The 27,107-nt window shown below is 42.5% G+C and overlaps 1 protein-coding gene across 1 annotated transcript in view; it reads left to right on the forward strand.

Annotated features, from left to right (window-relative positions):
- The first annotated feature begins 2,069 nt into the window (after positions 1 to 2,069).
- KPNA6 (karyopherin subunit alpha 6) overlaps positions 2,070 to 27,107 on the forward strand; it is a 51,715-nt gene continuing 26,677 nt past the window's right edge. The window contains exon 1 of the mRNA XM_060089383.1: positions 2,070 to 2,157. Within this exon, the coding sequence (XP_059945366.1) occupies positions 2,154 to 2,157 (4 nt within the window). The 5' untranslated portion in view covers positions 2,070 to 2,153. The remainder of the gene's footprint in view (positions 2,158 to 27,107) is intronic.

The following is a 27,107-nucleotide window of genomic DNA, read 5'->3' on the forward strand; positions in this document are numbered from 1 at the left end:
GCAGGGACTGGATCAGGGAGGACCTATGGCTCTAGGCTAGGGAGGGTGTGTGAGCAAGGCCAAGGGCTTGAATGGAAACAAAGCCGCTTGGAAGGCCACCTGGCTTCTGTGGAGCATAGGATGGAGGGCGCAGGGGCTGGCAGGAGAGGAGACACGGTCATAGCCATTCATCTAGTCTGCCCGTGTCCCCTGAGCCCTTGTTTGGCTGCAAGTTATGCAGATGCTCCAATGGTGGTGTACAGGAGGCAGACACTGCAGCAAATGTTTGTGGTACCTCTGCTGAGGCAGGCATTGTGCCAGGCACTGGGACAGAAACAAAGATGAGGAAGATACCGTCCCTTCTTAGACAACCAGGAGAGAGAGACACCTTGTGAACAACCTAGATTGCCAGTTGCTGAGGAAAATGTGTGTCCAGGGCACCGGGGAGCAGAAAGGACAGATAGTCTGACTCTGTCTGGAAAGACAGGCTTTTTCAAGAAGGTGGAAATTGTATTCGGTCTTGAAAGTGAGTAGTTCACCTCATAGTCAAGGGGGAAGGGAGGGCATTGCATTCCAAGCAGAGGAAAGAACATATGCAAAGGCACGAAAGAAGATAGGAGCATATTTGGGGGAATGTGGTTCCCCAGATATGGATGGAGCCTGGGTTACCTGGTAGAGAGTAGCCCAAGAAGCCAGTAAGGACCAGCCTAACGGTCAGATTGAAATGTTTGGGCATTACCTAAGGCCGTTAGTAGGAAATCACTAAGCAGAGGACATGACAAGGTCTCTGCTTTTAAAGAGGTAATGGGTGCAAGTGGGAGAACCTGGAGGCACACCAGTGAGGAGGCAGGTAAAATAGACCAACAGAGAATGAAGAGGTCTGACCTTGAGCAGTGGCAGTAGGAAGAGAAAGATAACGCTCCCCTTCCTGACCCTGAGCCCTAGAATTAGCTTTTAGAGTTGTTTCCCTCAGTGGGCCAGGTACACAACTAGAGGTGGCAATTTGTTACGACAGGACCTGGGCTTCCAAAAGATAGCTCCCTCTTGGGACCAGTGACTTGAAGACATAGCCTTCCTCTGTGTGTTGAGGTGGGGGACAGAAGGACGAATCCTATTATGCAGAAAGGGAGGTCTAATGTATACCATGATTCAAAAGACACACGACGACAGGACTTCCCTGGTGGTCCAGTAGTTAAGAATCCGCCTTCTAATGCAGGGGACGTGGGTTCGATCCCTGGTCGGGGAACTAGATGTCGCATGCCGCAACTAAGAAGTCCACATGCTGCAACTAAGAAGCCCACATGCCCCAACTAAAGATCCCGCGTGCTGCAATTAAGGACCTGGCACAGCCAAAATAAATAAATATTAAAAAAAAAAAAAAAGACGCATGAACCTCAGAGCCTCAATTTCCTCATCTCTAAAAAGGGAGATCATATCCCTTTTTTTGTGTAACTCACAGATCTGTTCATTCGTTTGTTTATTCATTCAACAATTATTCATGGAGCAACTACCACGTGCCAGATGCTGTGCTGGGTGCTGGAGATCAGTGATGAACACTATAGAACCGACTTGTGCCCTCAGAGAGCTTGCAGTAAGGATTAATGAAATAGCTCTGTCAACTATAAAGCACTGCACCGGTCTCATTATTTTTCTACTTTTTATCTCCCAATAAGATTGTAATCGGGTTTACTCTAGACTTCTTCCTTTCCTTATCGCTATATCCTTGAGCAAGTCACTTCACCTTTCCAGATGACTCCTTATTCATATCCAGCTCAGGGTCTATGGGTGGTTTTAACTACAAAAGGAAGGAATACCTTTCTGGAAGAAAAAGTTTCTAGGGGAGAAGACCTCACTACAAAAAGGAAACAGCAGAAAAAGCTGAGAAATCCTACGCACACTTAACTTTCTTTAGTAGGTATCCCTCCCAGTTTTTCTCCACCCACTCCTTTCATATTCCATCCTTATTCCCCGCCTTTAGTAGCTGCGGTCTCTTTAAATGCGGTCGGCGCTGTGAACTAGGCGGTGGGGCCGAAAGCGCGTTTCTTCCCGGGATTGAATGTTAAGTTGTTTGTCCGTTTCGGGCTGCCGTCCTGCAGATCCGCCATATTGTCTGCTGAAGCTGCCGCCGAAGCTGCCGCCGCTGCCGCCGCCAAGTAGGAGCGAGCGGAGCCGCGATGGGTGAGTAAGGAAACCAGGCAACTGGGGACTCGGGCTGAGGCAGTCTCGGGGCTTGGAGTCTGGCGAGAGCCTGTCTGCAGTCTGCAGATGATGTCTGAATCTCCTCCAAATAGGTTTGGGGGGAGAAGCCAGGCCGGGAGCGCCGCTCAGGCCAGTTTGGGGCCAGGTTAGGGCCCAAGCGGGGAGCAGTCTTTGGGGGCTGGTTTCGGGAACACCTTGCCACTCCTGGAGCCCCCACGTGGTGGCCCTGGGCCGGACCCCACGCGTTCCCGGAGATTAGAAAGGGGCTGACCCTCCGGTCTGGGCCGGGCTCCCGGTGGCAGGCCCGGGAGGCGTTTAAGGCAACCCTCTCCGGCGTGTGTCTGACCCACGCGCCTCTTAACTGGATTCACTGGTTCCCCTGAACTCAGGGAAATCCTCCCTACGTCGCAGAAAGAGTTCTCTGGCGAAGGGACGCCAGGCGAGCCAGCTCCAGGCCTGTAACCAGGGGCAGCCATGCCGAAGGCAGCCTGGGCCGCTGAAGGCCGGGAGAACTTCCCGAGCCGAGGCGGAAATGGGGTGGTTCGGTTGGATTCAGAGTGACAGCCTTCGTAGTGGTAGAAAACCAGTGCCAAGATCTCGTAGTCATGTATAGGTCGGGGGCTTTAGGTTTCTTGGCCTGGCCCTGGTTAGGAGAAAAGGAGCGACCTGTTGCTCTTTCTAAAGGGACTCCAGGTAGCAAGGCCTGTGCTCAGAGAGAATACGATGGCGGAGTCTTTGGACTTAGGGACAGAACCATCAGTGGTACTTCTTCTCCAGCAATGAGAACTGTTAAATTTGCTGAGCTCTTCCTGTGTGCAGGCATTGCTCTGATTGCTTTACATGTCACGTTTTATTTAATATGCACAACGTATTTATTGAGATAGATACTGCTGTTATCCCTATTTTACAGATAAGGAAACTGAGGCTTAGGGAGGTAAAGTAACTTACCCAAAGTCACACAGTCAGTGGCTTAAACCAGGTTGATCGCTCCAGAGCCCTAGTTTATAGCTGTTGTTCTTTATGGCCTGGCCCCCAAGTGATTGGGCTGGAAAAGGGGGAAAGAAAGCTTTTAATCCTAGGCAGAGTTGTAAAAGTGTCTTGTATTTTTGCTAGTGGGCCCACTTTGAAATCTTTAATCTGAAAGAAACTGGAAAACTCCAAAGTGAATTGCTAACCCCAACTATTGTGGGTGTGTTGGGGGTGGGGATTGAGATTCTGGGATTGAGTTTTGTAAGAAACCTGATCCTGAGGAAACATAAATTACTCCCTTGAGCTGCATGGCAATGACTTTAGAATCAGATCTGGTATTATAATCCTGCCTGCTACTTCCTAGCTCTCATCCAGAGAAGTCACTTAAATGTCAGATGCAGTGATGCATATGGAAAACATCCAGCACAGTCCACGATAAATGTTATTTTCCTTCCTTTCTGAGCCTTCCTTTCCTCGTCTCTATAAAGAGGGGAGGGGGCAGGGTTATCAAGGTGTTTGAGAATTAAATAAGATACCCCAGTGTTTGGAGACTAGTAAGGGCTCTATAAATATAAGAACAGATTCTTTTCCACCTTCAATAATGTTTTCAGTAATGTTTGTTCCTTTCCTTTAAGCACTCTGGTTTCCAGAATCCTCCATTAAGACTGATAGGCTGCAATTTTATATATCAATGAAAACTTGAGGGGCTTTTATGTTACAGATCTTGTGTTGGCCTTCAGTTCCAGGAACACTGCTGCCTCAAAGGGAAGGGGCTAATATTTAGTTTATTAAGCCCAGTGAAATAAATTTGACAGCGATTTACTCAGGTTTTACAGGTGGGGAAACTGCCTCAGAGAATATAACACAGTTAGTTACAGCAAAGCCAGAAGTGAGATTCTTACCCATTTTGCTGCACATACACCTCTAAGAAGACTTCAGGTGTGAGTAAATTTAGTCCTTTTCTGGTAAACTTTGAAATGAAAGTTCTTCAATAGAGCGACAGAACCTGACCAGGGTCCTGAAGGGGAGTTTTAGTCTAGAGTCAGGCAGCCTCCCCTCTTCTCTGCAACTCCATTTTAGGTACCTCCCCGCCACCCCCATCGCGCCTTGCACCTTGTCTTTCTGAACACCAGGCCATTGGGGTTTTTGTTTTGGGGGTTTTTGTGTGTGGGTTGGTTATTTTTGTTTTTTCTCTGATCCTTATACTACAGGGGTGAAATGTATCCTTACGTTTAATCCTAACATCAAATCCGAGATAATTTGGGTTATCCCCATTTATAAATGAGTAAACAGGCTTTGAGAAGATTAGGTGATTAAGTCCAAGGCTGGTGATCTAGACCCTAGGGCTGGGGACACTAACATGGCCTGCGTCACACCTCCATGAATCTAGAACCTGCTGTGTTTCACTGCCTCTCAAGAGTACGCTCCTCGAGCTCTGGCCTATATCCTATACTTTTTCTCCTGTGCCAAACTTCACTAGCCTTAACAGACCTTTGCAGTGATTTCATTGCTCTTAGGAACCCTGTGGGGGTGAGGCTTACAGCTCTGGAAGTTACTTTCTCTAACCCTCCCTAGCAGAGACCACAGCCTCTCAAGACTAGTCTTGGCAGACACCGGTTGTTTTTATCACTGTTCCTGCCATCCTGCTAACCAGGAATCTGGCAGCACCTTCCCAGCCCCAGGGGGTAGGTCTTGATTGAAATAAACTAAACCAATCATTGTAATTCTATCTCCCTAGGCAGTGACTGATTTAGGTATGGGCGTGTGATGCAGATTTTGGCTAATGAATGTGAAGGGAAGCCTGGAGGACTTCTGAAAAAGCGTTCCTTATTTGCCAAGTTTTATTCTGTTGTTTTTTGCCAGTTTATATTTTAACCCAGTTATCACCAAAGTGTGAGAGCTTCAAAAAAAAGAGAGATAAGAAAGCTATAATAATAGCGAACACTTACATAGAACTTGCTATGTGCTAGGCACTAAGTACTGTAATACTAATTCGTTTATTTCTCAGATTCTCACATTCTAGTTGAGAAAACTGAAGCACAGAGAGGTTCAGTAACTTAAGCAAGGTCAGAGCTAGTAAATAGAGGAAATACTCAGGTAGTATGGTTCTAACCAAAATACGGGCTATTAAGGGCTGTGTTCTGCCTCTGGAAAGGAAAGATCCCTTTTCTGACTCTGAAATTGCCATTAACAATGCTGGGATCATGAGGCAGAATTTAGAGATAAGAGCAGGCAGTTCTAAGGGTGAGGGTCGAGAAGACGGAAAGAATCTGATTTCTTCATGATGTTTTTGGAACTGTCCTGTCACTGGGCTCTAGGATACTAAAAGCTGCTTCTGGTTTGCTGCAAGTAACAAAACCTTTCTGATAATGCCTCCAGGTCAGGAAGTAATTTAGCCCATTTCTTAGTTTCCCTCCAGCCTTGCCCACCCACCCCACAGTTCATAACAGCAACTTAGAGAGCTACTAAACTGTGTCCCACAAGCATCAAACTCACTCCCCCTTCCTGGTGTACCTTTCCTACATTTTTGTTAATGGTGCGACCATTGGCCCAGACACTAGGGCATAAAATAGAAATCTTACCTATCTTTGGTTCCTTACTCTTTTCTTCCCTTCCTATATCGGCAGTTGTTGGATACTGTGATCCTGTTACTGATGTCTTCCCTAAATTGTTTTGTGTATGTTTTTCTCACAGCATAGTCCCACAAAGACTTAATTCTTTGGTCTTTAAACTTGCTAAGTCTCAGGCTCCTTGATGTCAAAATATGATAATACTATTTATTAATGTTGTTAGTGAAGTGTCAGTGAAGTATTAGATGTCAGAAAATATTGTAAATTGTAAAGGTGTTGTTACTTCAGGAGCCTTCTAAATCTGTTCTATAGCCTCCTTACCATGACCAATTCTGCTGCAGCAATGTTGCTAAAACACCCTTCTGGTCTTGTGACTCTTCTTAGTTTAGGAACCTTCATGGACTCCTTTTTGTCTACAGGATAAAATGATAACCCATAGGGTATGGTATTCAAGGCCTTCCTATTGACTTTACTAGTCTTATTCGATTTAATATTTATCCACATATCCTGCATTCTACTCAGACTACCTCCTTGGTATGTACTTCACCTTTTCTGGTAGAGAAAGTGACAAAAGCAATCCCTTCCCCACCCGTCTTTTCCTATGAAAATCTTGGCTCTTTTACAAGATTTAGTTTAAATGCTACCTCCCGCAGGGACCTTTCCCAAATATGCGTGTTGTGCCTTCCAAACTGGAAGTGAACTGTCCTTCTGAATTCTGTAGCACTTTGTTCTTGCCTTTCATATAGCTCTTTTCATATTTTATCTTGTGTTACAGTTATTTCATTCTGTAATACAATTAGAGCTTTGACCAATTGCTTAATCTCCAGAGATTCATTTTCCTCATCTCTTAAAACAGGGGTGATAGCATCTGCCTCATAGGAGTGTTAGGGTGATTAAATGAGCTAATGCTTGTAAAGCGTTTTAGCATGGTGTTTAGCACACAATGAGTACTCAGTAAGTGATAACTAATTGCTATTAGTCATACAGTGAGCAAATAAAGTACTTAGTATGTGTCAGGCCCTGTGCTAAATATAAAAGATAAATCAATTTGTCTTTTAGGGGAAGGCAGAAACATACTATGAATACTTGTCAGAAACATTTTTAGGGATTAGGCAGGCACCTGTTATTTGTTAATTTCAGCAAATGCTTATTGAATGCCTACTGTGTGCCAGCTACTGTTCTAGGCCCTGGAAATACAGCAGTGAACAAAACGGACAAAAATATATATATTTTTTTAGTGAAATCCTAGAGCTTAAATTCTAATGGGTAATCGAGTAAAATCAACCAAATGGAGACTGGCGGGCCAGCTAGAGTCCCATGCAATCTGATGAGGTCCAGCCAGTTGTTGCCATGACAGAATGTAGGTCTAGTGTTGCCTTACTGCATAATTTCACATCCCTTTCCACAATCCCTCTCCCCCTTGAGGTTGCAAATCTGAATTTTCATATGATTTCATAAGAGATTAAAATTTTTTAGATGTTACAAGTTAACTTTTAAAACCTAAACACATTTTGGGAATTCCTTGGAGGTCCAGTGGTTAGGACTCTACTTCCATTGCAGGGGGCCCGGGTTCGATCCCTGGTTGGGGAACTAAGATCCCGCAAGCCGTGAGGCAAGGCCAAAAAATATATACACCGTATATATTATAAAAGGATGAAGACAAGTGTTTTTAAATTTATTTATTTTATTTATTTATTTTTGGCTGTGTTGGGTCCTCGTTGCTGTTTGCGGGCTTTCTCTAGTTGCGGCGAGCAGGGGCCACTCTTCATTGAGGTGCACAGGCTTCTCATTGCTATGGCCTCTCTTGTTGCAGAGCACGGGCTCTAGGCACGCAGGCTTCAGTACTTGTGACACGTGGGCTCAGTATTTGTGGCTCGCGAGCTCTAGAGTGCAGGCTCAGTAGTTGTGGTGCACCGGCTCAATTGCTCTGCGGCATGTGGGATCCTCCCAGACCAGGGCTCGAACCCGGGTCCCTTGCATTGGCAGATGGACTCTTAACCACTGCGCCACCAGGGAAGCCCAAGACAAGTGTTTTTAAATGTCTTGCTGATCATGATAGCGTGTACTCAGTAAGTATTATTTTTAAGCATATTATACATTCAGAGTAAGGTGCATGAGAGAGTGTAAGTCCATATTTTAAATAATCTTCTAGATAATTTAAAATCTTTGGCTGACTTAGATCTGATTAGCTGGTCATTATGTTATTTTGTTTTGTTCTATTGTGATGTGGCAGCTGAAATTCTGGTACTTAGGAGCTTTTACTTCCAGAGACATCAGCTCTGCTGTTTCTTTGTTCTTCTTCCTGCATTATTAACATTATCTTCCATTCATTTTCTTTTTTTAAATTTATTTATTTTATTTATTTATTTTTGGTTGCGTTGGGTCTTCATTGCTGCGTGTGGGCTTTCTCTAGTTGCAGTGAGCGGGGGCTACTCTTCGTTGCGGTGCGCGGGCTTCTCCTTGCAGTGGTTTCTCTTGTTGTGGAGCACGGGCTCTAGGCACGCAGGCTTCAGTAGTTGCAGCATGTGGGCTCAGTAGTTGTGGCTCACAGGCTCTAGAGCGCAGGCTCAGTAGTTGTGGCGCACAGGCTTAGTTGCTCCACGGCATGTGGGATCTTCCTGGACCAGGGCTCGAACCCATGTCCCCTGCATTGGCAGGTGGATTCTTAACCAGTGCGCCACCAGGGAAGCCCCCATTCAGTTTCTTGATAGGACTCTAAGCTGTTTATTTATTTTGTGAATGTTAATTTAGTTAAAACTAGCTATCTTTTAAATCCGCTTAACTAGGCACACAAACTACAGTGTCATGCAGTATGATAAATGTGAATGAACTAGTGTCTTCACCTGCTTGGTATAACTCCCAGTCTTCCTTCAGGAAAGCTTGGCCACCTGAGCAACAGATAAAAGTTGCCAGTATTAATAGGCTAATGCATAATAAAGGTAAGCCTTACTTATATATATGTAACATTCGTATATATTATTTATATATATGTAACATTTGTATATGTTATTTATATACATATATGTGTGTGTTAGTTACAACATATGTGTATGTTTTTCTTCCTGTGTCCCAGCTGATTTTGTATCGCGTACTTCGGAGACCATTATAAAATGATAAATATTTTGAGTGGAGCAGTCTGCAGTACTATGGATTTGTATAATAAGGGGGTCCACCCCGGCGTAGGGGGATCAGGGAAGGCCTTTAAGCTAATGAGAGCTGATCTATGGATAGTTGTCAGTGGCAGGGTGAAATGATTATTTCACAAGCAAAAGATTGGTAGGCTAGGTGGGTTGGTAGCATGGGGGGAATGATATTTGGACCTTATCCTGATAACAGTGAAATGCCATTGAAAGGTTTTAATCTCAGAAGTGACATGATCAAATTTATTTATTTATATTGCTTGACTGCTCTGGGAAGAATGAATTAGACTGCGATAACATTCCAACCAGGAGGTTCTTGAAGTAGTTGGTTCTTAAGTAGTGTGGTAGTCCTAGCAAGAGATGTTGATGGAGATTGAGGTAGTAACAGTGGAGAATAAGAGTTAGGAATTTGAATTAGCAGAGCTTGGTTATTGGTTTCATCTGGAGGCTGAAAGTGGTTGGGGCAGGGTGGAATTAAGCATGACTCCTAGGCCTCTTGCCTTGAGCAGCAGAGTGGATAGTGATGCTTTTAACTGAGTTGAGTTTAAATTTGGACATTTTGAGGTATCTCTGTGACCTCCAAGGGAAGCTGTCCAAAAAACAACTGGATAGAGAAGTCTGGGGCTCAAGCGTGGGGTCTGGGGATGGAGATAGAGGATTAATCATCTGTTTATATGTGGTAACTAAGACCATGGGAATCACTGATAGTGCCTATGAAAAATGTATATCATGGGAGATGGGCTGAAAAGAGAACCTCAAGTTTCATTAGCTTTAATGTGCAGGAAGAAGGGGATCAGCAGCCACAATTTGAAGAAAACAAGTAGTGATTGATGTCTCATAAACCAACGGAAAAGAGTATTTCAAGAAGAAGGAAATGGCTATCAAGATTGAGTGCTGCCAAGAGGACCAGAAAAATAAGGACTGAAAATGTCTATTGAATTTAGCATCTTGCACTTGATCAGTGTCTTTTACAAAAACAGTTTTGATAGCATGGAAGCAGATGGGAGTGGGCTAAGAAATAAGAGAGGAGAGAAAAACTGTTTCAAGAAGTTTGGAATGAAGAGAAAAGGAACAGGTTAATGAGGCTCTTATAAAGTCTAGGCAAGAGATCATGAAGATCTGAGTTAGGGTAATGGCAGTAGGAATGGAGAAGAAGAGAGAGAGACAGTCCAGAAATAGTTAGGAAATAAAGCTGACCATTACTAGTGATTGGGGATAAGTGGAAAGGAGTTGTCAAGGGTGACTCCCAAGTTTCTGACTTGAAAAGCTGAGAAGATACTGTTACAGATCCCTAATCCCTTATATCATTGTTTCCTCAACCTTTCCATTCATTATCACCTTCCTAAGAAGGTGACATCTTTTTTCCCTAATGCATCCCTCCCATGAAATTTTAACATGCAGATATACTCTATATCTTTTTATGTACAGTAACTATGTCTGTGCTTTATACATAAAATGAGTAAGCATAAAGCTTGCCTTTTATTCAGTGCAAAGTTAAGAGTGACTAAACAAGATTTTTAGGTTAAAAGTTAAAAAGCTATTTATATTTAACTAAGTTTTATAGCTGTATTTGCTGAGTAACTTTTATTTACTTATATAAGTTGTAATGTATCAAATTGCATATGCAAATTAGTATTTATAAACACAGAAACAGTGTAATCAGATTTTTAAAAATCATTTAAAGTTGTTCCTTTTCTAGCAAAAACAAAACAATAGAAAAAAATCAGTTTCTTAAAATTATTTTTATTAAACTTTTAAACTTTGGCCTGATATGAGAAAATAACTTTTAACCAGCTGCTAGATAGTCATTCAGATATTGTTAACATTTTTCTTTTTAGCACTTGGCATAATTAATTGGGACACATTTTAATTTGTAGAATTAAATAATAAAATGTAAATTTTTAATTTAATTATCAAAACCCATGTCACACACAAAAACACTGAGGATCAAACATAAATAACATCCACAGGGCAAAACAGGCATGCTCAGGCCACCTCTTGTCATATGACTTCAAGATTCAGCCATCAGTCAAGAGAAAGTCCCCCAGTCATGGCTGTCTGTTTGCCATAGCTTTGTAGTATAGTTCTTGCATACTTTTTGTCTGCCTTTTATGAAGTCAGTGTCAATGCTGCTCATGTAATACTCAAGAAAATCCAGCAAGAAACATTAGATACTAGGGAATAGGTCTTTATTGATAAGGTTGAGCTTTGGAGGGCCACATACCATTGTAATGTCTAAGTTCTCCCCCTCCCCCATGAACCAGTTTCACCCTTTTGAGTGCATAACACCTCCAGCAGGGTCTGGGATAGAGCCCTGTATAGTCAAATAATATTAATATTTTCAGGCAAATCACTTGAATATTAATTGAGTGGAATTAATAAGGGCTATAAATAGTCTCATGTTAATTTTGTTCAGGTTTTGTTGCTAAATGTATTTTGTGTTATATATACTAAAAACCTTCTTATTTTCAGAGCTCTTTTGATTTCAGAATTCCAGATATGGGACTGTGGATAATGAAATGTATAAGGAATGTATGAGGAGCAGGTTTATGGAGATGATGACTTAAAAAAAAATTTTTTTTTAAGCATTTGAGGTGCTTATGGAACATGGATAGAAGGAACCCCTTGAGTATTAGATATGCACTGCAGATGTAGATTTGAAAGTCATCAGCTTTTAAATCGTCCAAAGAAGCAATAATTGTAATGAGACGTGGTTAGAATTGCTTATCTTGGGGTGAGGTAAATGGTAGAGAACAGGCCCTTTCTAAAAACTCTGGCTCGGGACTTCCCTGGCGGTCCAGTGGTTAAGACTCCCATGTTTCCACTGCAGGGGGCACAGGTTTGATCCCTGTTTGGGGAACTAAGATCCTGCATGCCACACGACGTGGCCTAAAAAAAAAACAAAACGAAAAACTCTGGCTTATTGGTTCTTACAGCCTAGCTTTGGAGGGAATGAAGATGGAATAGAAGGATAAAGGTTAAGAGAAAGGAGCTACAGTGTTAGGAGAAAGGAAGAGGAAAAACCACCTGCTAATGGAGAGCAAGAAAATATAGTCGTCCTCTTTGACTTCTGGAATATTGCCCTCATGGGGAATTGAAGCCTTTCAAAGTAGGTGCTGAGAAGAAAAAGGAAATAACATTGATTCAGCATTTAGACCCTAGACACTTTCACGTTACCTCATCAATCATACTGGGCTATAAAGTTTATTATTCTCATTTTATAGGTAATGGAAGCAGAGACTCAAAATAGTGGGTAATTTGCCCATGGTTATTCAGTTGGGATTGGAACCAGCTCACCTGACTCCCAAATCAGTGCTCTTTCTCACTACATCATATTGGAAGGAGCTGACAAGGTTTGAGGGGCAACATTGAGTGTCTGTCCGTAGCATGTCTAATGAGAACAGAGAGGGTTCCCTTTGTGTGGCCTCTCAGTCTGGCTCTTCTTCCCCATATTGTCCTGGGCTCCTCAGAAGATTGCATCCCAAAGCTAGCTCCTCCTTTTTGAATTAATATGTACAGCTTAGAGAAATCCTGCTTTTAATTTGTCACAAGGGCTGTTAGAAAAACCCTTTCTCCTATTACCAAAGGTTGAAAGAGAAGAGCCAGTCAGAGAGATTTGTGTAATTCGCCTACAGGCCATGCAGAACCCTCCTTGTCTGAAGACTGGGGATAGAGGGGTGTAATGCTGCAGAATAGGGGCCAGCAGTTCACTGTTACATCCCAGAGACAATTTGTTTGTGGGCCTTTGTATTTATACCTCTCTAGCCAAACTGATCTTGTTCCTCAAACCAACCTTGGGCTTTCTGATCTCTAATCTTTGCTCCTGGTAAACTGCTGTCCCTCCCTACACCATTACCTTTAGAAATATTAACCATCTAGCCTTCAAAGACCACTTCAGAGCTCACCACACAGTAAAAATTGTTCTCATTTCCACTCTCTGACATCATTGCACACTGAGATTCATTATGTTTTTTGTTCTTGATGCTGTGAGACTAGACTAGGTTGTAAAGCTTCCTGAAGGCAGAAGTTTCTGCACAGTGTCTGGCACATACATTTTATTAAATGAATAATAAATCACTTGTCTATTTGAGTCAGTTTGGAGATAACCATTTGGATTTTTCTTTTCCCCTTGATTCCTTGAGCAGTGTGAGTGCTTGGGAGATATTCAGTGAATGTTTTTGCATTGACTGAAATGGAAGGTAAGCGCTTTGGTTTTCCTACTTTAAGTAATTCATTTTAGTTCCTTGTAGCACCTAGTGGTAGTGGCAGTGGGGTGTCCCTAGGAAGGTAAGAGCCTCCAGATTCTGCACAGTCTACAAGGGATATTTGGAATTTTTCTTTTGGAGAAATTGGACTGTAGCTATCCTGGGCCTCTCCTATGTCTCTCACCACCCCTTACTTCCCCATTCCTAGGTCTGAGCATTGCACTTATATATAGATTCAAGGGCCAAAAGGACTAGTAAATCCTAGGAGAGAATTAGGATTAGAGAACTTGGACTATCAGCTATCTGGTTGATGCAGTATCTCAGTGTGCCATGCTTCACTTAGGCCTTGAGCTTTGAATATATAGTTGTGTATACAGAAGATCGTTTTTCCCACATGATCTTTTAGCCAGACCTCCTGATTTATAGATTCAGCTTTGTTTCCTGGAGTGATCATTCTTCAGCCCAGTCCTGTGAGGATCTGCCAGAATATGAGCAGCCTTATTATGGCCCCATTATGGACTAATCCAGTTGTTCATAGAGAAGTCTCTCCCATTGTCTTGGTTATTGACAGTTCTGACAGGCTTACAGATAACACCCTGAGAACCTCATGCCATCAGAACTGTTTCATACTATTTCCTTGTTTGCAGTATTTCTTGGTCATAAAAAGCTCTGAGAGAAATTCCAGAAGTTTGAAAAACTATTACCAAACCTAATCCTACCTTACTAGCACAGCATTTTACTATTTACAAAGTGCTTTCATGTGTATTCTCATTTGATCTTCACTGTAACTCTGAGGTAGACAGGGCAAGGGTAGGAAAATTGAGATACAGATAAATGACACCCAAGGCTGTACACTTGCTAAGTAGCAGACCAGAAATCAGATTGTCTGGCTTTGTAGCTCCTTTCGCTAATACCACACTATTCCAGTGTGCCTGTTGATATTCTATCCAGCACAGTGCCTTCGCTCGGCCTAAGTATTTCTTTTCTTTTTTTTTTTAAATTAATTAATTTATTTATTTCTGGCTGTGTTGGGTCTTTGTTGTTGCGCGTGGGCTTTCTCTAGTTGCAGCGAGTGGAGGCTGCTCTTCATTGCGCTGGTTTCTCTTGTTGCGGAGCACGGACTCTAGGCACACGGGCTTCAGTAGTTGTGGCACGCGGGCTCAGTAGTTGTGGCTCGCGGGCTCTAGAGCGCAGGCTCAGGAGTCTTGGCACACGGGCTTAGTTGCTCCGCAACATGTGGGATTGAACCCGTGTCCCCTGCATTGGCAGGCGGATTCTTAACCACTGCACCACCAGGGAAGTCCCAATGTTAAACTTTTTCAAAAGATTTCAAACCCTACACCAGAACAGGGAGGATTAACTCAAATGGTTGTTTTTGTTTTTCCTTTGAAGTGGCAAATAGCCTTCAAATGACTCCCTAACCACTGCCAGTCCCTACAAAATTCTACTTCCATTCATATCTGTGTTGATACCTTTTTATTCATTCATTCATTCATTCATTTAGGCTGTGCCGGGTCATAGTTGTGGCACGCGGGATCTTAGTTGCAGCATGCGGACTCTTAGTTGCAGCATGCGGGATCTAGTTCCCCGACCAGGGATCGACCCTAGGCCCCCTGCATTGGGAGTGCAGAGTCTTACCCACTGTACCACCAGGGAAGTCCCTGTGTTGGTATCTTCTGATATTTGTATTCCCTATTCTTTTTTTTTTTTTTTTTTTTTTTTTGTGGTACACAGGCCTCTCACCACTGTGGCTCTCCCGTTGCGGAGCACAGGCTCCGACGTGCAGGCTCAGCAGCATGGCTCACGGGCCCAGCTGCTCCCCAGCATGTGGGATCTTCCCAGACCGGGGCACGAACCCGTGTCCCCTGCGTTGGCAGGCGGACTCTCAACCACTGCGCCACCAGGGAAGCCCTGTGTTCCCTATTCTTGGCAAGAACTGGACCACATGTCATTGACAGATTGAGTCAGGCAATGGTTAGGGTGGTAGAATCCAAGAAGAAACATTGACACACTTCTTCCAAGAAATAACAAAGGAGTCCCCTGTGGCTAGTATGCTATTGAGTAGAGTATATGTAATAGAGAGAGCTTTGGCTTTAGTCAGAAGGATCTGGATTAGAGTCTTCAAAGATCTGGATTAGAGTCTTCCACTTATTAGCTGGGTCCTTCTGCAAGTTATGCCTCAGTTTTCTCACCTCTAAAATGGGGGTTCTAGGGACTTCCCTGGTGGTGTGGTAGTTAAGAATCTGCCTGCCAGTGCAGGGGAAACGGGTTCGAGCCCTGGTCCCGGAAGATCCCCCATGCTGCAGAGCGATTAAGCCCATGCGCCACAACTACTGAGCCCACGTGCCTAGAACCTGTGCTCCGCAACAAAGAGAAGCCACCGCAGTGAGAAGTCCGTGCACCGCAATGAAGAGTAGCCCCCACTCGCCGCAACTAGAGAAAGCCCGCGTGCAGCAACAAAGACCCAGTACAGCCGTAAACAAATAAATATTTACAAAAAAGAATTTATAAAAAATAAATAAAATGGGGGTTCTGTATGAGCTTAGACTTAAAAGCTAAGCAAATTGTTTCTAAATCGTTACCAATAAAATTTGAATTTTCCCTGGGAACATACCCTCTGCAGAGATTAGAGATTGACTTTGACATTTTTTCTTTGTTTTGTTTTTTTAGGGCACACCCTGTGGCATGCAGCATCTTAGTTCCCCAACCAGGGATCAGACCCGTGCCCCCTGCTTTGGGAGTGTGGAGTCTTAACCATTGGACCACCAGGGAAGTCCCTGACTTTGGCATTTTTGAAAGAGCTTTCAAAAGGCTTTTAGTCTGGATTTAGTAGATAAAAACTTTCCACCACGGCCAGAGACTTTGGAAAGCATTCTGGACTGGGCTTGAGAAGACTGCTTCTTTTCACGTCTAGCAGCAAGGACACAGATGTGTGATTTTTTTGGCAGGAGCATCATGATCCTTGCCTGCCTTGGTGCCTCTCAGAGGTCTCCTAGCAGGACATGGAAATAAGTAACTTGACACAGGAGAGGAACTTATATATCACAAGAGTTTGTTAGTTTAGTAGATTGGTTCTATCATAAAAACTTTGAAGGCATCTCAATTAATGCTAAATTCATTAAGAAAGGACTTGTGTGAATCACTGGTTTATTTTGATTATCCTAATGTGCTATTGATATATATATTGCCTAAAAAGAATAAGTATGCATATGCAGAAGAATGAAGTTGGACTCCTGCCTTGCAATCATATATAAAAATTAACTTAGGGCCTTCCCTGGTGGTCCAGTGGTTAAGACTCCTTGCTTCCACTGCAGGGGGTGTGGGTTCGATCCCTGGTCGGGGAAGTTCTGCATGCCGCGCGCTACAGCCAAAAAATAAATAAAATAAAACAGTAAAAATAAAATAAATTAACTTAGATCAAAAACTTAAATGTAAAGAGCTAAAACTATAAAACTCTTTTAAGAAAACATAGGAGTAAATCCTCATGACCTTGGTTGGATTAGACAACAGTTTCTTAGATATGACACTGAAAGCACAAGCAGTCTCCCACCCCCCAAAAAAAGATGAATTGGACTTAGTGAAAATTTAAAACTTCCGTGCTTCAAAGGACACCATCATGGATATTGAGAATTATGTAAGAGCTCACTCATATTGCTTTATTTTGGCTAACAGGTAGCTGACATGTCAAAATGCAAGTCAGTTTCAATAATTAAATGACTCTTGGGTGTTGCTGATCTGCATTGGTCTTTCCCCATTTTCTATGCAAATGTGTATATTCCTTTTCCAGATTTTTGGGTTTGATATTTTTATTTTGTTGAATTTATTGTAAACCACTTCAGATCTTTTGGAAAACTGAAGTTTAAAAATGTTGAATAGAATATTTGAGAGTATGTATGTGCTGTGCACTGTGCTACACATTCTTGCTCTCAAAGAGTTAATGATCTAGAAGTGAGGTGATGAGTTGTGAACTAAAACATGGCCATTGGAGGTTGTCAGTGGGAACCGGTTTGTAGTAACAGACAAAGATAAACACAGATAAAGTTGGACACCAAAGTGATAAGGGCAGATTTTAATCATAATATACTATTGCAGTAGGGAAAAGTGTGAACTGATTTCAACTTTGTGCAGAGGTAACTGGGTGTTTTAAAGGAAGGATGAGGGAATGGAGGTGGGGGTGAGAGAGAGCTCAGTAAAGTCAGGGAAATGAATAATTACAAAATGCAAGGAAGGGGAAGGTGGTCCACATGAAACTCAACTGGGTTTGCTACTGGGGCTTATTGAAGGTAGTCTCCTACCCTCCCACAGAGCCTGGGAAACAGGAACCCTATATTCAGGTGTTGGCTGAAACAGTAAATTCATTTGGCAGCCTTGAGATTTTCTCAGGCAGGCACTTTAAGGGGGGCTAGGGTCATCTAGTGATGTGACCTTGAGCTGTTAGAAACTATGTTAGTGTTTTTTGTTCAAATCTTGATGGGCCAAGGTTGAACCTAGTTGAGAAAGGACTCAGAGGAGCCTGGATAGAGTTGGTTAAGGAGAGAATCTTTGGCAAGGTGAAGATCAGTTTGCCAACCTGTTGTCTTTGGGGAATAGAAAGTTCATGGCTGACTCTAAGACCAGGTGAATGGTAATGGCATTAACTCCTAACTAGGGAACCTAGGAGAAGAAACTGGTTTAAGGAGAGAGAAAGTGAGGTGGAGATAGCCAGTATGCATTTGGAAATACACACAGGCAAAGGTTGTGACGACAGAGATTTGGTACTTAGTGTAAAAGTGGAGGTTGAAGCTAAGGGAGGTCACTTGGGAAAGGGGGCTGCTTCTGCTGAGGCCCAAAAAGGTAGAATTTTGATACACGCTGACATTGAGAGATTGGCGTTGGGAGAGGAACACAGTATGAACCCTGAGTAGGAGTGGTTAGAAAGGTGAGAGAACTGGGAGAGGGTGGTGCCTTCAGAATCATGGGTAGAGTTTCAAGAAGGCAAAGTGATCATCAGTGACAAATTAGAAAGTCAAATAGAATGAATACCGACAAGGTCACTGGATTTAGCTGTCTAAAATGTCTTTTTCTGAGCCATTTGTGTCCTGCAGTCTTTTTTTTTTAAGTTGTTTATTTATGTGTGTGTGTGTGTGTGTGTGTGTGTGTGTCCTTACAACAGAGTGTCTCTATTCACTTTTCATACCAATTCTGGAGGAAACCTGTGCTTTCTGGGTTTCTCGGAAGAAATCTTTCTAAAATCTGCTTTTGGAAGTTCTGCTCCACTCCAGTCACAAGGAAGATTCCTTTGCTGTACGTTTCTTCCCTTACCCTACACTTACTGGCAAACACTTGTTAAGCAACTGTTACAGTTACACCTTGTGTCTGGGACAGTGTTGGTGCTCAGTAAGTATTGACTAGATATTTGAACAGTGATTCAGTCAACAAATATTTGTATATATCATAGATGCTGGGGATACAACAGAAGTTTTTGTAGAACGTACACAGGAGGAGAACAGATACAGATTGTACATCGTGTAGTGAAGGAAATAATACAGGTGTTCTGATAAAAATGGGTTAGCTTACTTTGGGTTAGTATGACAGGGGAAGGACCTAGCAATTCTAAGAGCTAGGGAAGAGCATTGGGGACAGAAAGAAAACGGGAAATGTGAAGACTGTATCCGGAAACAGCTTGATAGTTTCCAAATACTGAGAGAGCCATTGTGACAGGAGCATATGATGACTGAGGGTAAAAAGTTGAATGAGATGAGATGAAGATATAGGCAGCGTCTTAAATTGTGAATAAGATTTTACTTCTACATGGGAGCAGTGCTATGCTCTGATTTTGTTGTGTGGTGATGGATTGGGGGTGGGTTGTCGTAGTAACCAGGCAAGAGATGATAGTGACTTGGATGGGGTGAGAGAGAGGTAAATAAATTCAAGATACATTCAGGATTTGTCAGTAGGTTAGATCAAAAAAGTGTGAGAAGGGAAGGAGTCAAGGATGATTTTTTTTTTAACCTAGGATTTGGATTAAGTAACCTGTAAATGCTGTTGCTCTTGGTATTGCTGGGGTGGGGGGCGGGTGTAAGAAATTAAGTTAGTTTTGGATACGAAAGTGAAGATTTCCATAGGTAGTTGAATATATGAGTTTGGAACACAAGAGAAAGGACTGGGCTGGGGACATAAATTTGGGAGTTACGGGAATGGATGAAATCACCTCGAGAGAGTGAAGATAGAAACCAGTATGTAGATATAGGGAAGAGGAGCCATCAAGAGAGACTGAGAAGATTGGCAGTGGTGCCAAGAAAACTGAGTGTTTTGAGAGAAGGGATTAATAACTACTATTGAGGGGTTAAGAAGAGGACAGAAATTTCTATCCGTTAGATAAGGCAATGTGGAGGTTATCGGTGACCTTGATAAAAGCAGTTTCTTTGGAGTAGAAGGAATGGAAGTCAGATTTGAAGAGTTAGAGTGAAACAGCACACAGAGATGCAACAGTATTGGCAATGCCTATTTTTTAAAGTTGGTTATTTCATTATGTTATTATATCTTACACATAAAATGTGTAATAGTCAAGAAACATGTCACATTAATTTTATGTGAATGGAGACTTAGGGTACATAGATGACTTTCAAGAAGAGAGATCTGATTACCATCAAATTTAGTATCATCTGGGCAACCTGCCATTAGATGCCTCCTGATGTGATGTAGTATGAAGCACAGAACATCACCTATATGTATTCTTGCCAAAAGTATATTTTTAACCTGAATCTGTTATAGCCTCTAGACCCAACTTCCATTTTGCAGGAAACACACAGGATAGGGGTATAAATTAATGGCACAAAACTAGAATGTGGGGCATTCTTTAAGACATTAAGGCATTCTTCAGAGAGTCAATATCACAAGTAAATAAAAGGGTTGGGGAAAGGAGGGCAGGGACATTGTAGATTAAAAGTGACCAAATGTTGGAATAATGATGCAATTTTAAAAAATGTTTTTATTGTTTGGAGTTACATTCTGAAATATATGTTGTTGGAATGATATGCCAGGAATTTGCTTAAATAATACAGGGTCTGTGAGTAGATGGAAGCATAGATGAATGGCAGCTAGTTGATTATTGAATCTGAATGATTGTTGCATTGAGTTTCATTTTATTTACTATTCTGTCTACTTTTGTATATATTTGACATTTTTCATAATAGAATGTTAAATAGAAGGCGAAATACAGTGGCTGAAACTTGACTAGATTCTGATTTGGGCGAAAAAAACTAGCTATAAAAGCCATTTGAAGTAAGGAAATTTGCATATGGACTAGATAATAGGTGTTTCATTAATTTTCTTAGGTTTGAAATGGTACTGTAGTTATATAAGAAGGTCCTTATTATGAGACAATTACTAAAGTAATTAGGGTGCAGTTCCAAGTCATGACATTTGCAACTTTGTTTAAATAATTCATAATAAAGAGGGCAGGTAGTCCTCTTTAATTAAAAAAACTATTTTTCTGCTGAAAAAATAGTTTTCCTATTCATTAGAACAGAAAAATAGGGCAGTAGCTTGGGAGGGCAGGTAGTCAATGAAAAGATTCGGTGTCTGGCTGATTCTCAGTATGAAGAATTGGTAGGTGGTGAGATTCCTGGAACTAGTCCTACATTGCTGATTTTAGCTAACAAAGTTATAAATCAATAGTGTCAAATCTGTTGTATACCTGAAACTTTTATAATATTGTATATCAACTATACCTCAATTTAAAAGTTTTAAATGTACCAAAATTTTGCCATCAACTTTGTATGCATTCACAGTAGTTATCTACCAGGTAGACCAGCAAGAAGACAGGCAAAATTTAAGGCAGTCTTTGTTGTCATCTTTGATAAGAAACTCAGCCATGTAAGTTTTAGAAGAACATCTTTGAAAATGATTGCATTTATTAGTCTCTGTATCTGTCACTTGTGTATTGTGTGTTATCTTCCTACCCTTCCAATCCGAGCATCATAGCTGGTTTCATCCACTTTGGAGGAATTTTGATTTAATTAATTCTGATGGTATGGGTGTTCACAAAGGGTCAGATATACTTCAGTTTTGTGGTTGGTTGGATTTCTGGTCTAGGAAGAGAACTCACTGCAAAAGAAAAACCTGTATTATGAGGTTCAATTCCTAAAAAGTCAGATATGGTGGGTGGAGGGGGGAATCTCTTAGACAAACGTCTTTGGTACTAGTTTTTTTTTTAAGATCTATTTATTATTTATTGATTTTATTTATTTTTGGCTGTGTCAGGTCTTAGTTGTGGCATGCGGGATCTTCGTAGAGGCATGCGGGATCTTTCATTGTGGCTCGTGGGCTCTTCATTGTGGTGCACGGGCTATTCTCTAGTTGCGGCGTGTGGGTTTTCTCTCTCTAGTAGTGGTACGCAGGCTCCAGAGGGCCTGGGCTCTGTAGTTTGCAGCACGCGGGCTCTAGTTGAGGCGCACGAGCTCAGTGGTGTGGCGCGCGGGCTTAGTTGCCCTGCGGTGTGTGGGATCGTAGTTCCCTGACCAGGGATCGAACCCAAGTCCCTTGCATTGCAAGGAGGATTCTTTACTGCTGGACCACCAGGGAAGTCCCAGTACTAGTTTTCAGTTGCTTCTGGTTCTTATGCACTAATTAGAAAATTGATTGCCAGTAACTGTTTGGGTTTTTTTATGTTATTTCATTTTTTTTAACAAGATAAAAATTTAATGAAAATTAGTCAGTAGTCAGTAATTCTTAAGTTAAAATGACTGTGAGTAAATAGATCAAGATGGATAGAACCTAGTCTAAAGGCAGGAGCCCAGGAGCCAAATTGAATAGAATTATGTGTCTTATCAGAGAATGAAAAGAAGTTGTTCTCCGAGGTTGGATGAAAAGAGAAGGCCTATGGAATTACGGGGTCTAGATCTCAGTCCCAGCTTCACAACTTGATAGCTAAATGATCTTGTGCAAGTCACAGTACCTCTGAACCTGGTTCCCTAGCTGTTAAGTGGATATGCTCCTAATTGACTAATCTTTCTCATTGTTGTAGAGGTCAGCTAGATCTTGTGTATGAAAACATTTTTTAAAAAGGGAGGGCTTCCCTGGTGGCGCAGGGGTTGAGAGTCCGCCTGCCGATGCAGGGGATACAGGTTCGTGCCCCGGTCCGGGAAAATCCCACATGCCGCGGAGCGGCTGGGCCCGTGAGCCATGGCCGCTGAGCCTGCGCGTCCGGAGCCTGTGCTCCGCAACGGGAGAGGCCACAACAGTGAGAGGCCCGCCTACCGCAAAAAAAAAAAAAAAAAGGGAAGCATGGTGCTGGGGTTTATGTAATTATTTACTTGTCCTCAAACCAAGGGCTGTTTAACAGCTGATTTCACCCTAGCCCTTGTTAAAATTAAATTTTGTTTGGCTGGCACAATGTTATGAAAATTGAGTGTGAGCGCAATCCCTGTTGTCCTATTATAACTGTCCCGTTAAAAATCATTAACTGGGCTTCCCTGGTGGCGCAGTGGTTGAGAGTCCGCCTGCCAATGCAGGGGACATGGGTTCGTGCCCCAGTCCGGGAAGATCCCACATGCCGTGGAGCGGCTAGGCCCATGAGCCATGGCCGCTGAGCCTGTGCGTCCGGAGCCTGTGCTCCAGAACAGGAGAGGCCACAACAGTGAGAGGGCCGCGTACCGCAAAAAATAAATAAATAAATAAATAAATAAATCATTAACTTCAGGACACCCCTGGTGGTCCAGTGGTAAAGAATCCGCCTTACAATGCAGGGGACACGGGTTTGACCCCTGGTCAGGGAACTAAGATCCCACAGGCTGCAGGGCAACTAAGCCTGCACGCCTCAACTAGAGAGCCCGCGTGCCCTGGGGCCTGCACACCACAACTAGAGAAGAGGAAACCCGCACACCACAACTAGAGAGAAGCCCGTGCACCACAACGAAGATCCCATGTGCTGCAACTAAGACCTGACGCAGCCCAAAATAAATTAAATAAATAAATAATAAATCTTAAAAAAAAATCATTAACTTCTTGGGAATTCCCTGGCGGTCCAGTGGTTAGGACCCAGCACTTTCACTTCCGTGGCCTGGGTTCAATCCCTGGTCCGGGAACTAGGATCCCACAGTGAAGCACAGCCAAAAAAAAAAAAAAACCATTAACCTCTTTACCTTTTAAGGCATCTGAGTTTGTGGCTAACTGAAATTCTGGAATGGGAGCAGGTTTGTTTATTGGTAACAGAGCAGTCCCCAACCCAGAATTCTGATGGATTTGCTGTTGTGCTCCCTTTGGCAGCACATATATTGATGGATTTGCTGTTACCAATTGCTTCCCTTTTCAGGAAATGAAAAGAACCTGGAGTTTGGGACCAACTAGATCAGGGTTGACTTATTAGCTTCCTGGCTTGTCACTTACCCTCTGTGTCTCATTTTTCTTGACTGTAAAATGGATTCTCAGGATTGTTGTGAAGATTGGAGATTATATCTACAGAGAGATTCTATATCCCAGTACACTCTTAGCTCTTCCTTTTTAATTAACTGGCATGTGGCCAATGTTTTAACTCAGGCATCTTACACTGATGCACATTTGGTAGAAAATTCCTAGTGAGAAGTAAGAGAGGCCGGCTGAAAAAAGCCATTTCACTCTGGGAGGAATCAGTTTTCTTACATTCCTGAAGTAAGAGGCATTAAGTTTAGCTCGTTTTCTGTGCCTGGGAAGGTACATTTTATTAGAAACTTGCCCTCTGCAAAGAGGAGCCCCCACTCAGCTTAGCACCAGGACAAGAGAATTTATTTGTTTGTTTATTTGTTTATTTATTTGCCACACCATGCGGCTTGTGGGATCTTAGTTCCGGACCGGGGATTGAACCTGGGCCCTTGGCAGTGAAAGTGTGGAGTCCTAACCACTGGACTGCCAGGGGATTCCCCTGAGAAATAATTTTAAAAGGCTGACTGACTGCTTCATGGTGTTAAATACAGACCATGAATGTAAGACTTTGGTTTGCAGAGTCCTAGAGCCAGCAGCTGTCGTACTATCATTCCCATCCCATACACAGGAAAGCTGGCTATATGTAGTATGCCTTTTTCTAAGAAAATGTGCATAATTTTAAAAATTTTATGAATCTTAAAATTTTAAACATACCATTGATTAAATGGAATACTGCAGTAATCTAGCTATTCCCTTAGTGTGTGACTTGAGACTCAGGTTATTCATCTATCAATTAGGGCCTGTATTAATTTGCTAAGACTGCATAACAAGGTACCACAGACTGGGTGGCTTAAACAACAAAAATTTATTCTCTCATAGTTCTGGAGGCTAGAAATCCAAGATCAAGATGTTAGCAGGGTTGGCTTCTTCTGAGACATCTCTCTTTGGTTTACAAATGGCTGTTTTCATGTTCACATGGTGTTGTCCCTCTAAGTGCATCTGTATCTTAATCTTCTCTTATATGGGCACTCGTCATATTGGATTACGCCTTACTCCAGTATCCTCATTTAACTGTAATCATCTTTTTATTTTTATTTTTATTATTATTTTTTTTTTTCCGGTACGCGGGCCTCTCACTGTTGTGGCCTCTCCCGCTGCGGAGCACAGGCTCCTCACGCGCAGGCTCAGTGGCCATGGCTCACGGGCCCAGCCGCTCCATGGCACGTGGGATCTTCCCGGACCAGGGCACGAACCCGCGTCCCCTGCATCGGCAGGCGGACTCTCAACCGCTGCGCCACCAGGGAAGCCCCTGTAATCATCTTTTTAAAGACGCTATCTCCAAATATAGTCACATTTTGGGGTATTAGGGTTTAAGACTTCAACATATGAATTGGTGGGGGATGGAGTACAGTTCAGGCCATAACAGGGTCCGTACTTATTTTGTATTTTTATTGCGTGTCCCTTGGTTCTCAAAGCTTAGAAAATGCATGGCAACATTAGCTAGTTATTTCCTAGAAATGAGAGGTACAACTTCAGGGACCTATTCACTTTGAGAGAGTTCCTTGACTAAGAAAACTCAAAGGCTACCTGAGACAGTCAGATGCTTGAAAAGGTATTGATATATTTGTATTGTGGATTTCTTGATCTGGGCTCAGCAAGTAAGGGAGAGCATGATGAAAAAAGCCCTCTGCCTGATAGTCCCTGAATGAGAGTCCAGCATTCCTTTGGTTGCTGATTCCAGATGTGCTTCTGCAAATGTTCCTCCTTCCAATCTAACCTCCTGCTTGGCTTCTCCAGTGAAGTCATAAGCACATATTTGTGATGGTTTCTTGTCACCATGGTGACTAAAGAAGTACAGCCTGGTTCTCCTTCCAGCTTCACTGTCAGCTCTTCTTGAAGGAAGAGAGCCCTCTGGGAGAGTCCAGGCTCAGAGTCATGAAAAACCATGTCAGGTAATGGCGAGAGCAGTCCACAGTGCTGCCTTTAGAAATTTGTCCTGTGCCTATTTGTTTCCAGGCATAGGGGTTATCAGGGACCCCAGAGGGAGGCCACTGCAGCCCCCTAGAACTTTTAAACAGTAAATGGACTTGGGCTTTGCCAAGTGGATGTGGAAACTTGCACCTTGTAAGACCCTGCTGCTGCTATTGGTTTGCCTAGCTACTTTCCAGAATGAACAGAGGCACTTTCTCTGAAGTTTCATTTCCTTATTTCAGCTCTCTCCTCAACTTCCATTCTATATCTCTTTTTCACTCAGATTCTCTTAATAGACTACTTTTCCCCCTCACATTTATGTACTTTCTTATTCCATTTGTGTCCTCAGGGTGATCTCCTGCTTGAAGAACCAGCCCCAATCTTGCCTTTGGGAGCTTTCTTTTTAAACTCTCATCATGATCACCCCAACCACTCCAGAAAAGAGGCAATATTAGAGTTAATTATCCCTTCTGTGTGCCTATAAAACTTATTTTTCATCCCTTTTGCAATACTTTTATTAACTGTTTCAGATGAGAAATTTAGAGGATGAGAAATGCCTATAAAGGGAGAAAGAACCAAGTTGGTAATGCTTCCTCTACTCATACTTCAACATTATCACCTTCACTTTTATCAGTTTTTTAAAATAATGAGATTGTTTTTAAAATGTAAATATTGAGTAAGGTATGATAAAGTCACTGAGGCCACAGGAGGAAACAAGAATGAGGTTTGTAAGGAAGAAGTTTATTATACTCACAGGTCTGGCTGGGGTCGGGTGGTCAGGGGGTGGGAAGTGGGTCACCACTGGCCACACAGGGTAACAGAGGAAGACACCAGGGTGGTCAGGAGGCAGAAGGAGCAGGAGCAAGCAGAAGGTTTAGGCCAGAGCCTGGAGTTTCAGAGGGAAAGTGAAGTCAGGGCAGAGTAAACAGTTTAGGACTGGCTAATTTGAATAATTCTGGAGGGCTTTGGGCTATGAGAGTAGTCTCTAGTTGCCTACTACTTTTTGGGCCCTGGGATGATTGAAGCACTGGAATATTGCCTCCTGGGTGTACAGGCAAGATAAAGTAGATATGTCTCTGGATTGGTTCCTTTGCAAAGGCATGCTCTTAAGCACGATTGTTATCTGTGGGAGTTAGCTAGCCATGGGAGTGGCAGTCTCTCCTGGGTTTGTAAGGCCCCAAGTGCCAGAACATCAGGAACACAGAAAACAAGAAAATATAGTTAATATAATTGGCCCTGTGATGAATGAATGCAAATAAACAAATACAGAATGTTAAAAAAAAAAAAAAAAAGTTAAAACCGGGATTGTATGTTAGATTTAAATGGAGGACATATGCTGCAATTAAAAAGTTTTTTGTGGTAAAATATAACTCACCATTTTGACCATTATTATATTTATTTATTTATTTATTTATTTATTTATTTATTTATTTATTTATTTATTTATTTTTGGCTGCGTTGGGTCTTCATTGCTGTGCACGGGCTTTCTCTAGTTGCGGTGAGCAGGGGCTACTCTTCCTTGGGTGTGCAGGCTTCTCATTGCGGTGGCTTCTCTTGTTGTGGCGCACGGACTCTAGGCATGCAGGCTTCAGTAGTTGTGGCACGTGGGCTCAGTAGTTGTGGCTTGTGAGCTCTAGAGTGCAGGCTCAGTAGTTGTGGTGCATGGGCTCAGTTGCTCCGCGGCATGTGGGATC

Source organism: Mesoplodon densirostris, chromosome 2 (genome assembly GCF_025265405.1).
Source record: "Mesoplodon densirostris isolate mMesDen1 chromosome 2, mMesDen1 primary haplotype, whole genome shotgun sequence".
Taxonomy (NCBI): Eukaryota; Metazoa; Chordata; class Mammalia; order Artiodactyla; family Ziphiidae; genus Mesoplodon; species Mesoplodon densirostris.